This window comes from Papaver somniferum, chromosome 2, assembly GCF_003573695.1.
Source record: "Papaver somniferum cultivar HN1 chromosome 2, ASM357369v1, whole genome shotgun sequence".
NCBI classification, from domain to species: Eukaryota; Viridiplantae; Streptophyta; class Magnoliopsida; order Ranunculales; family Papaveraceae; genus Papaver; species Papaver somniferum.
Genome location: NC_039359.1, coordinates 24,774,336 through 24,787,112, shown reverse-complemented (window position 1 = coordinate 24,787,112; position 12,777 = coordinate 24,774,336). Strand labels below are relative to the sequence as shown.

Here is a 12,777-nt window from a genome sequence, read left to right as displayed (position 1 = left end):
GTTTGTTCATGTTCCGGTACATCTCGATAACGATTCGTCCCATTTCATTGTCACCAAACTCTTCTCCAACATTGCCCTTTGGAGGAGCGTCAAAACTTAATTGTTTCCAATGTAGATCAATATCGCTTAAAGGGATTACACCATGCTCATACTTATCTATCATGTGGAGACAAGGGAGTCCCATATACTTCATCATGTTACAAACACACACCTCATCCGGCTTGGTTCCCCATATGTCGATCAAATTCACCTCAACCATTAAGCTCTTAATGCAAGCATGTGAAACATTATAGTGGAGTCCATTGAAAATCCAAAGGTGCTCCATTTCCTTGATGTTACCACCTTTGTCTACAATCTTTTTGTACTTCATGATGCGGCTTTTTTGAAACTTCTCTTTAATTCTCTCAATCTCGCGGTTGAAGTAACACTTCATTGCGTTAAACACAACCACAAAATTATCGACACATACAAAGAAATTTTTCTTCAACCGGTTGTGAGCCGATTCTACCAAACTTGTCGCTTGATTCCCAAAGTGTTTATACCTGTTGGTAAAAGCATAAACAAAGCGCTCTTTGTGCGGTTCCAACCATTGCTCCACCACATACGTTATTATATCCTCCGGATATTCGGGGCTAGACCAATGTTCTCTAAATTCGGCAAAATTTAGATAATACTCTTCTTCGGTGAGAGACCAAGTCAATGCCTCTCATTCCCCAGAGAAGGCAACCCATTTAGCGTGATTTGTGGTATATTGTTTATTGAATGCCTCTTTTGCATCCACTTGTTCATCTTCCGGTAGCTTACTAATCTCTTCCAATCCTTTCCTCTTAGGTTGACAAAGTTGAGGCTTGCACCTATTCATCACATTGCACCATATATGAAATGTACAAAGCATATTATGTCCCATTGGGAAGACTTTCTCTATTGCATTCATCAATGCTACTTCATTGTCCGCCACGATAACCCCGGGGATATCATCATCTCGGTAGATCGCTTTCACTTGTTGTATCTCCCAAGTGTAACTTGGTTCTTGCGCGTCCTTTAAAAAACAAAAAGCAACGGTAAACGGTGACTTCGTCGACGTACGACCAACAATGTTCAACAATGGCATCTCGTATTTGTTTGTCTTGTAAGTGCAATCCATTATAAGAACTTCATGGAAGGATTGAGCCAATTGAACACTCTTCGGATGAGCAATGAAGAGATGAGTTATTTCTTCTTCCGGACCTACCTTCTTTTGAACCGCGTAGCCTTTCTCTTGAGCTAAAAAAAAACAATTGTTGCATTACTTGTCTATCCTTACATTCATTCCTTTTAATTGTCTCAATTGCATTTTAAATGGTGGACAAAGATGATACGTTATCCGGGTTATCTTCCTTTAATAAGTGAAGCATAACGGAAGGTGGAATACTCATTTTCCTATACTTAGCAATTTTTCCATTTCTTGAGGAATGAGCCTTACGTCCATTGCATGTCCTTCAAGATCTTCCGGACGAGGGTGGTTATGACGACCTACCACCTTATCCATAGCTAGAAACCATTTCGACGTTAATTTGCTCTTGCTAAATACTAGCTTGAACAGGCATTTAATTTTCTTTGAGCATGATGTGTTCTTCCTCGTCGTCTTTCCTTTATACTCATAACCCTTCCTCTTGTGACTAACATCGGGATCTCCACTTCTCTCACAAACCATTTCAAAACGAGGTTGGCTTTCTTTTCCATTCAAAACTAAGACGCACTTGACTCTCTTAGCATGTTCTCTAGCCCAATTCTTCGCATCAATAGGTAAGTAAAATACCAACTCATTAGCATAGTGATGAGATGTATCTTCGAACAACATAGTAACCGGAGAAGGTTGATCATCCATTGGTATAGGTTGGCATTCCATCTACAAGAAATGTAACAACATCAATTGGAATTACATTAGAGTTCGGTTACTTGTACATTTTATCGCAATAACCGAACTCAAGGTTCGGTTCTTAAAGAAAAGTTAACATGTAACCGAACAAATAACAAATAAAAAGTTCGGTTACTTCCTATTTTATCTAGGTAACCGAACTTTGTACACTAAGTTAACTCTTATTTGTACGTAAGTTCGGTTAGTTATTTGTTATTTGGTTGTGAACCAACCGAACTTTGTACACTAAGTTAACTCTTATTTGTACGTAAGTTCGGTTAGTTATTTGTTATTTGGTTGCGAACCAACCGAACTTTGTACACTAGGTTAGATCTAATGTTTACGTAAAGTTCGGTTTGTTAATTTGTTGCGAACCAACCGAACATAACGCTGGTAATCCTAGAAACTTCCATCAATAGAGAGTTCGGTAACCTGCGTGTTTGGACCAAGTAACCGAACTGCACTTTCAGATGAGTTCGGTTAGCTGTTCTTCACACGATGGAACCGAACTACACCTTCAGAAGAGTTCGGTTACATCTTCTTCACATAAGGTAACCTAACCGTCCAAAATCCAATTGAAAATTTTACATTTTTAGGAAAGTTTTGACCAATTCAACATACATTATCTAAGTGGAGCATACCTGGACACCCAAATACTCTTCCTCCGGTTGTGGTTGATAAAATCCATCATTTTCATCTTGAGATTGAGTTTGGGGAAGAATAGAATGACCATCTAAGAAATAACTCATATCTGGATCATTGTGAAGATTAACAAAATACTCTAGGAGAGGATGGAGATGAAGAATCAGATGAGTTTTCATCACTTGAATACCCAAACTTAGTGAATTGGATTTTTTTTTTATTTTCCATGTTTTTCTTCTTCATCTTCTCTAACTTTACTCTCTCAATAATTCTACCCATCTAATAAAAAACCCATCTTTTTATTTAATCTCACTAATTATTTTTAACTAAATCATTTCACTAATCATAACCTAAAATTAATTAAGAGGGTAGTTTAGGTATTCATATAAATATCTAGATATGGGGTGATCTAGATTTATTTCTAATGTCTTTACCCAAAATAAAATCATGGTCCCAAAAAAAACAGTGGTGCCCAAAAAATCGTTCTTAATCATTACTACCTCGTTCAGAAAGAAATTGGTTGCGAGATTTAGTCATTTTGAGCTTTCGTTCCTCTTGTTCTCTAGCCGATCTCTCAGGCCCATTTTATCTTTATTTACACGTTTTTATACATTAGTATTTTCTTTTCCTTTTAATCAGTACACTTCATTTCACCAAAATTACATTATGCTTCTGTTACTATTGAGTTTGTCGGTAGACTGGCTTTTATGTGTCTCCAGATCCATAAAATTACATTATGCTTCTACTGAGGGAACTAAATGAGTATTGGAGAATTTTTCCATCGTGAAAATAATAAAATAAAGGAGAGTGCACCCAAATTTATTTATTTTTTAGTGCCAGTAACTCGCAGACTCCCAGCTTAATTGAACTGCAATAGTGAACCTAATCTAATAGCAGTATGTCCAATAGTAACATATGGCCTCTTATCAGATTAAACGTCCAACCCTTTTTTTAATGACTGCGACTCGCAGTACATAAATGGTAATATACAAATACAATCCTACGGGAAATCTTCTAAAACTGGAATACAAGAAAGACATGCTGCATTAAAATGGTAATGCAATTCAAAATGCTTTCTATGTAAGGAAACATATCCTTGCCTTAATCAGATTTAGCTTCCATGCAGACTTCATAAAGCACTAGCAAGAAATATAATCTGACCTGGTTTGCTTGTTAACTGTGAGCTTATCGAACACATTTCCAAACACACTCCTTACTGACCTTAAATCTATGTACTTTTCTTTTTATAATGGAAAATACCCTAAGAGTAGCTAGAATTTCATCACATCATATAAACAGAAAAGAATGAGAAGAAATACTACAGTTTTTGTTGTTCGTATATTTACATATTCCCCACGAGGGAGGAACTATCAGTACACTCTGATGGATCTATTTAAAGGATACCACCTGCAATGGTAAACATGGTATCATGTCTACACACTTAACTCCTCTGCTTTTTCGTCACTGTTTCCGTCTTCAGTGTGTTTATCCTGCTTCCAAATGGCAAAGTAAATTATTGCGTTACTGTCTCATATTACAAAAAGCGTGTAAACTTTTTAGAAATATTCGTCAGTAGTTCCATCTCGGAGTACTTACTTCTACAGGCAGACCGGCTGGGAACAAGTATATGGCAGCGGGATTAAAACTGAAAGTGCTGAACATTTAATAATGTGTCATTACAACAAGATGTCAGCATCAGATTTTGGAACAACATACACAATCTCGGAATATTATTATAGCTAAACTAGTCAATTATGATTTACTGTAAACATGATTATCATACCATATGATAATCATTAGCATGGAAATAATACCTGCCAGATAGAACTAGCTGCCACACGTACGGAATGAAGAACTCTTCAGGATGATTCTCTTGCTCATATGTGAACCTTAACTGATTAAACATCTGCCAAGTCCATAATATTAATATCAGAAACAAGTGAAAGAGTTTCCTAGATCTATTAATGAGAAGATCTGTGGTATAAGAATGATCATATCAATGAGAGATTACCTTCATTCCTTCACTTCGCCAAGATCGGCAATTAATGATTATGACTTGCAAGACTTTCTCCACTGACCATTCACCACCTTCTGTTCTTTGAGCATCCATGCGACTATTGAAGAAATCTAACACCTGCAGGGTACAAAAAACATTTGTTTTTGGAATCACCAACACATGACATGAAATAGTTCAAGTAAAGATCTATGCATATAAAATAGTAAGGTCTTCATCAGGAAAAAGAAAGAAAATTGCAAAATTAAAATTTAGACACGAAAGCATAATTTACCAACAACCAAAGAAAATAAAAGAAGTTCTTTATACGTCAAGAAGCCATACAGTATATATGTTTTCTAGCAGCTCATTAAAACGTGGATGGTTCCTGAAGGGTTCGAAGACCTCCTGACGGTGCATTATTGCATATACAACCTGCTCCAATTCAAGAAAAAAAAAAGAGGTTAAAAACAGCATTACTAGAAGAAAAAAATAATTAAAAACAACAATAATAATATTACATATGCAGCATGAAAAAGAAGAGTACAGAAAGAGCAGGTATAACTCGTGAAGTGGCAACTTCAAGAGTTCATAAAAGATACCTCAGGATTTCGAGGCAGAGCATATGTAAGGATTGCATTCAAGATCTCCAATACAATTCGTAAAAAGTCCGTATAAATGTGAAGTTCTGATGCCTGTCATAAACAAAATCTAGTTAATCAATAGGAAGTTGGAAAAAGTAACTACCAACAAACAAGTGGCAATCTACTTAAAGGATAGGTTGTTGAATATTACCACATCGTCTCCATCTGCCGAGTCGATTTTAATTTTCTGATCATTTTTTAGCTCCGCTAATTTGGTATACCTATATGCAGGATTACAGATCTCATATCAATCAGGTATATGTAGCTTAAATTGAACTGAACAAAACTTAGTAACTTTCCCTTAAAAATAAGAAGTATCTCGCAAAAACAAAAGGCTATGAAATGCAAGCAGAAATGGTAAAAAAAGGAGGGGAAGCTGAGAAGCATACTTGCGTGAAAGCATATCAAAAAGGCTAACAAGCCTCTGTGACGCATAACCACTCAACCTGTGAACATGTGGTGCCATGTTCGTCAAAGTAGCAAGACAGTTTGTATGGAGATAAACATCCTGCCATAGTTACAGAAACAAAAAATGAGAGCTACACACGATGGTATGTTGCAAGGGTTATTAGTGAAAAAATGTGTGTTTTCACACTTCATAACTTTAAACAAGAAAACATTTGCAAAATATACCACACAGAACAACAGATCTCAAGTAACCGAAGGTTCTAAGCAGCAATCACTGATATACATGCATGTGTAAGACATTGAATGCATGCATAGCAATCGATTAATGTAAATGTTCAAATCATACCCGTAGCTTCGACAGATTGTACTTGATGGTTCTTATAAGAACTATAACCATCAGGGAGCCGAGAGAAGTTTGATGGAGAAGGCGTTCTTGGTACCATGGAACATTGGGTAGTATCTACGGGAAAAGTAGAAAATAATTATAGCTTTTTTGTTCAACAGATACAAAATGTGAGTATAAAGGGGCAGCTATTACCAGCTTGTGAGCGCTGGCATTGAATGAGGAGTCCTGACTAAGTATGAGAAGAATAATAAGCAACATGTAGATTTGACTTGACGTCCTCCGTGAAGCATTATAAAGTGTTTCCAGAATAGGCATTAGCTGGTCACATAAACACATCACATTAGCTCTTATTGCGGTTATCTCTGCCAGATATTTTAGAGAGGCGTGCCTTCTATATCTAATCATGAAAAGTGAATAAATCTAGCTTGATAAAACTGAACCAGCAATCTCAAGGATATCATCAATGTAACTGAGCCTGAGGTTTTGGAACCCTAACAAGCTCAGGCGCAGCTTAGACACTCAATAATATGACGCAGATTCATACCAGTGTATCCATATCGGTTCGCACCAAAACATATTCCAGGAAATCAGAATTTCCTTGCACTAACGAGTACAGTAGTAGAACTGTACTCTCATCAGCTAAGCACCTGGAACATATGAAAAGCAGAAGAGCAGCAACAAGTATTACTCACAGCCCAAGCAAATCAATCGATCAAATCAAGTGCTCCTTTTGGATGTGTAGGAGGAAATACACATGAATACAAGAAGTAAGAAGTGCTCAGGTAGTTCAGCATTAGAAACATGTGACTCTGGTTGTTCATCAAAGGTAAAGAATGTATCATATTCTACCAGGATTCAGCAATTTAACCTTGGCTATGCCCCCGTCAAAAGAACTTCACAACAAGAAATAGGAGGCTGGGTGCTCAGACGCTAACACATACTATGATTCCATCCCCTAAGGCATATCACTTCATTGACTGTGCAGTATCTAAGCTTCCACTCTTTTTTGGCGAGTTTAGGACATAATTACATTATATAATGAAGTCAATCTTTCTAATTTCCTTTTAAAATCAGAGAAATTTGATAATTAATATTTAAATGATGCTTTGTTTAATGCCTTTAGCCTATCTATAATTCTTGTATGCAGAGCTCTTTCCAAAAAACGACAAAAGGTAATTTTAGTTGAATGCCTTTAGCCTATCTATAATTCCTTTAGCCTATCTATAAATCTTGTATGCAGAGCTCTTTCCAAAAAACAACAAAAGGTAATTTTAGTTGAATGGAAGTAGGGATGTAATGGTACAGATGAGTATCCCAGAATCGAAATTTTCATACATTATAATCAGACTCTAGAACATGAGGTATAAAACTTACTCACCGTCCAATGGTGTCAAACAGAGATGCAAAAGGCAATCTTACGAGTGGTCCACTGTGTGCATTGCCCTCAACATCCACGCGATCAACTGTAAGTAAATTTGCACAAAATCAGTGATGGCTCAATAAGAGATGAAGCTACAAAACTGAAAAGTAAGGAATGAAAAGATGAACTCACATTCAATATCCCTAGCAGTTTGTAGAGCCTTGCTATATGGATTGTCAATAAAATGTGAAGTTTCTTTCAAAACAGTATCAGATTCAACATTGACCTTGTTATTACTTGTTATTGACTCGCTCATCATAACACATTTCCGATAATGAGTGAGTACAAGTAAGACAAGAAGACTGTTGTCTGCTAATGGATTTCTTGAGCCTTGAACGCTTGAGCTATTGAAGTAACTGAAGGGCAACAATACAAGATTTGCTGCAAGCCAACGAAAAGAAGTAGACGTAAAGGGCATCAAACATCAATGATCACTCTTCTTTGGCAGAAAAGCAAAAATATGCAACTCAAAGGCATATAAGTTTAGCCAACTGCAGGACTAAACTTACACATTTTTCTGTTACACTAATGTAATCTCTTAAAAGAAATGCAACAGCGCCTCCAATTAGATAATGTTTGAACTTACGATATAAGTGCCTAACAGATAATGAACTACCAAATTTTGATGGAACCTAATGCACTAAAATGAATTACAAAGAGATATCAATACCAGTATACATGGACACCTTACCTGCTGCAGAACCAACTTTCTGAAGAACACCAGGCTGCCCTTCTTCAGAAAAGACAGAATAGGATGCAGCATTTAAGGGAACTTGGGGTCGTGTAATATAATTAAGAAGTAGTCTACGCACTACCAAACCAACCACAGAACTGTCCTGCTAAATAAAAGTAGCCTTGTCAAAATAACAGCTTAATTTGCAGATTTTTGCACTAAGTAAGTAAATCCAAAGCGTTTTTTGTCACCTGAATCATAGCCGCGTCAATAAAAGGATGTACATCATTTGGCCCTGGAGTAGGTCCAGAACGAAGCTGGCTTGACATAGCCACGAGCATAAAGTTCATTACTTCATGATGCAGATGGAATGTGTGAGAACTTGCAATGACAATATAACCAAGAAATTAGAAGCAAGCATAGAAAAACAGTTTAATAATGTGGAGAGTACATTTGAAGGTTCCAGAACATACCTAACATCTGATGTGCCAATAAATGTAAGAACAGTACCAATAACAAAACTTTGAATCTTTTGATCTGCGTCAATGAACAATAAAATCTGTAAGATATACTACCCAGAAAATTTCACCAACCAATATAAAAAGAGAAGCAAATAAAAACTCCAGGAGACTCAAAAGCGGGTGGAGGTCAAACTGACCCCCAAAAGAAGTGCATATTGATAGGTTGTGCATCAACATCAACATCAACATGAACATCAAATCCAAAGAAACATGAACATCTTAAGATTTAGCAGGTAACAGAGGCCTTGAAACTGAAGTCTAATATCTACATAATATATTCTTTGAACTACTTCCCAAAATATTGATATAGTTTCCTTTCATCAAGTGTTAACTTCATTCTTCGATGCTGCAACCACCATTGTATTTCAGAACTTTCAATCAACAGTATGTTTCTAAAGAGGTTTTAAAACAGCATCAAGTAACAAGGGCATTGCCACTATATTACCAAGGTTTCAATACTTAATAAACAAGCGTCTAAAGGAATCCAAACCTTATATTCATCAAAGCATAACAAGGTTTCGTCGGACTGTTCCTATGCTCGTAACAAGGATATCTTAAAAAACGAATCCAAAGAATAAATAAGCGGCACTATTACTTATTTGCAGTACATCTGCTATACATGACGTTCCCTGTGCTAGAGAAAGTTTCTATCCTGTTGGGAGTGTTTAAACCAGTAACCGATACATTCAATTTTATACAGTTTTAATGACACATTGCAATTACACACTAGCAGCCTCAATAAAATTCTATAGGAAACAAACAATAAATTGAAGCATCGTATCTTTACCCCTTAAAAAATCTTCTTGTGCGGTACTTCCACCTTCACCTTCAACTAACGAAAGATACAGTTCTTCAAAGTGATCACTCTTGGCGTTTTCAATCATGTACTTCAAAAATATAGATGATAAATAAGCTGCATTCAAAGCCTTCATATGAACTTCGACTGACTCATCAAAAGTCGTAGTAATAGATTCTTGCAAACAGCAAGCAAGATGTATCAAAATCTTAGCTAGATGCCTAGTATGAGAGTTGTTCTTTGCTGCATCAATGAAAACAAATAAATCGTTCATGTTTCGAGTTGAATCGTTCAATTAGCATGTAAAATTAGCTATACAGTAAAAAGTAGTGGAGAAGATCAAAGAAGAGAACAAGAATTGATGATACTAACCTAAAGCTTGACAAGCTTGGAGTACTTGAAGTTGAGGCCATTGAAGAATGAGAGGAATTTCAAGTAATTTCTTCCAAAAATCTGATGAAAGAGGAAAAGATTTCTCACCGACAAAAGTACCAATCAGATACTCAGCCGTTTCTTGTGGTCTCGCGTTATACCGTGGAGTTGATGGAACACCTCCCATTGTTCAAAAAAAGAGCTTCAATTTCTCACAGAGATCTTAGAAACAGCATTTGATTTCTGCAGACTTTCCGTTCCAGAATTGAATCTGATAGAAGGAAGTGATTAAGAGATTTTTTTTTTAACTAGAGAAAGGGAATTTTGGGTTTAGATCTTTTGATAACGTGATGAAGAATGAAACTGGAAACCTAATAATTATAGTTCTATTGTAGTGATTATTGTTGAGTAGAATCAGATGAAGCTTTGAAACGAAGGTTTTGGTTTTCTCATTTCTGTAGACTCCGCGTTTTTTTGGTTTCTAGTAGTGTGGCAATTACGAAACAGTAAAATGGGGGACATTAACGTGAGGACTCAGACTGATGACTTTTACTTTTTGTTTGGCCTAAAGTACCCTTACGGCTTGTTTGGATGGCCCGAAGACTGGGTCTTATGGGCATGCCCAAGCCCTTCCCAGCCAAGAAAAGCGTGGCCAAAGGTGGGTCTTCCCGCAAGATTTCCCTAGTGTGCGGGAATTCCAGCGGTAAGACTCCGGATATGGCTAACCATTAGCCGTTTTGAAAAAGCAGAAAACGGCTAATCATTAACCGTTCTTCTTCATAATAACGGACAATCATTATCCGTTCAAATGGAACGGCTAATCATCGACCATTTTTCCTTTCACAAAACGGTAAATGGCTGCCCATTCCTTGACCATTTTTCGTTTACACTACATATACACTCATTTGCAGTTTATGTTTTGTTTTGACAATAGTATTTATGCTAGACGGGTAGACACACCTGAGGTTAAATATCGCACACAAATTTTTATTACAGTTGGATACACTTGTCTTAGGTGCATTGTGCTCACCTTAATTAAAATTGGCAATTTTTGTGGACTTGTTGTAGTGTACACATGGACTTGCTAAGTCGTATTTAGTTCGTAGAATATGTAAATATAAGTGACAAAGATGTGTAAATAATTTTATTTTATTTGGGTACTTAAACTAAGTAGTATTAAAATTACTGGAAATTAAACCTAACTCACTGTCGCATGCATCACGACTGCACTTAGTCGGTGCAACAACCCTTTAAACCGTTAGGTGTCCCTAACGGCCGAGTTTAGTCTCGGGAGGGTTTGCCTGAGATGTACCCACAAAATCTATAGTGTTGGCGCAGCCGAACCAATCTTCGTCACCATATTCATCCTCTTCACGGCATAATATCTCGGGATCGTATTCTTCAGGCAACCTCTGCTTCAAGAGTAAATAACATTCGTACAATTGGAATGCTTTACCGGTTGTAGCTTCGTATCTATGTTGCGACTGCACTTCGTATATTATACAACCAAATATTAAAATTGTGTTGTTAAAAATATGTTTTAAAAATTTAAGATGTTAGTCCAAAATTAGAACACTTACACACTCGTTCGTTGTCCATCCAGAAGGCATGTTTCTTAAAAGTGGAACCAAAAAACTTAGGTACAGCTCAACCTTTCTCTTAATATTTGGTACCCTGTTTTGTAAAAATCTAGATGTTTTCTGGTGTGGGTTTCCGTTCCTAACCGTCAATTTTAGAACCACAAGCTCCCATAAATTGACCCCTGAAACAATATTTCTTGTTTCTCCTTCAGCGACAAAGACATTAATCCAAGACTGAATGATAGCTGCATCTTCAAGAGGGGTGAATCTGGCGAACATGACTACTAAAATAATAAAAAGAGGTGCTGAAAGTTAAAGAAAAAATATATCTAGTATAAATAAGATGTTGATAATTTGGTTGTGTTGTTTTGGTATAGAGCAACGTTATTTATAGTACATTGCATGTCTTTTTGGTATCTCAATTTTCAAATCTTACTACTGATATTGTGGTCTAGTGTGGTCACTACTGATGCATTTATGTCGGGTCGAGTTTTATTATCACCAGTTGTCGGTTTAGTCATATCACTCATAAATTTATTACACTATTTGCGAATCTGTAAGTGAGTTTTCTTATCACCAGTTGTCAGTTTAGTCACATCACTCATAAATTTATTACACTATTTGCGAATCATTAAGTAAGTTTTCTTATAACCAGTTGTCGGTTTAGTCATATCACTCATAAATTTATTACACTATTTGCAAATATGTAAGTGAGTTTTCTTACCACCAGTTGTCGGTTTCGTCGGTTCACTCATTAATTTATTACACTATTAAAGATTCGGTAATTGAGTTGGCGTATCAATGTATTTTTCATCTTTCGACATATCAACTCACATCAATTATTTCGACATATCTGTTCCTGATTTTATTTTCATTCACTTTTATACGTGTCCATCTAGTATTCTAGTCAAGTGCAATTTGAGCATCGTCATAATGTATTTGGATTTTTTGAATCTTCATTATGTTTTGTCGTAACATATTTGGTCGACTACTTTCCAAAAAAAAAAATGTACTTGTCTTAAGACTCATCAGATCAATGTCTTAAATTTTAGTGAGTTTTCATATTGGTGTGCTTCTTGTTGCGTGAATTATATATTATTCAATTATTTTACTATGCAGTATGGTAACATTTTATACTTTTCTATAAAATCCCCTAAATTGGATCACAAATAGCATACCATCATTTCATATGCAGTAAGATCTTCTAGTAAGTTTTGTAAGTAAATATTCGTGATGAGGTTTAGGAATGAAGAAGATGTCGGTGTTGTGGAAGCATGTATTTTAGAAATTAATCGACCCACGATCCCAGGAGAAGTAAATCAATCAACCGAATTTTGGAACCGCGTTTTCCAAAATTTTGAAGATATTACCGAAAACGACAATGGAAGAACAAAGAAGTCAGTAACAAACAGAATCAACCTAATTAATACTGAAATCCAAACCTTTGTTACTATTCTGTTTGATATCAACTTGAAGCATGCATCA

At 36.2% G+C, this 12,777-nt stretch overlaps 1 protein-coding gene across 3 annotated transcripts; it reads right to left on the bottom strand.

The window, feature by feature from the left end:
- Positions 1-3,585: 3,585 nt before the first annotated feature.
- On the bottom strand, positions 3,586-10,215 carry LOC113347170 (dymeclin-like). 3 transcript variants are annotated; one of them, XM_026590773.1, is made up of 18 exons: positions 9,713-10,215; positions 9,332-9,583; positions 8,497-8,560; positions 8,275-8,404; positions 8,042-8,189; positions 7,483-7,731; positions 7,309-7,393; positions 6,475-6,577; positions 6,123-6,248; positions 5,931-6,044; positions 5,566-5,684; positions 5,328-5,397; positions 5,135-5,227; positions 4,878-4,967; positions 4,551-4,673; positions 4,354-4,445; positions 4,136-4,193; positions 3,586-4,032 (listed from the first exon to the last, which is right to left on the bottom strand). In XM_026590773.1, the coding sequence occupies exons 1-18, from the start codon at positions 9,897-9,899 to the stop codon at positions 3,973-3,975; spliced, it is 2,163 nt and encodes a 720-aa protein (XP_026446558.1). In that variant the 5' UTR covers positions 9,900-10,215; the 3' UTR covers positions 3,586-3,972. The 3 variants fall into 3 exon arrangements, with proteins under 3 accessions (XP_026446558.1, XP_026446560.1, XP_026446559.1); XM_026590775.1 differs by having other exon boundaries at positions 8,042-8,186; XM_026590774.1 differs by having other exon boundaries at positions 3,595-4,029.
- Positions 10,216-12,777: the final 2,562 nt, after the last annotated feature.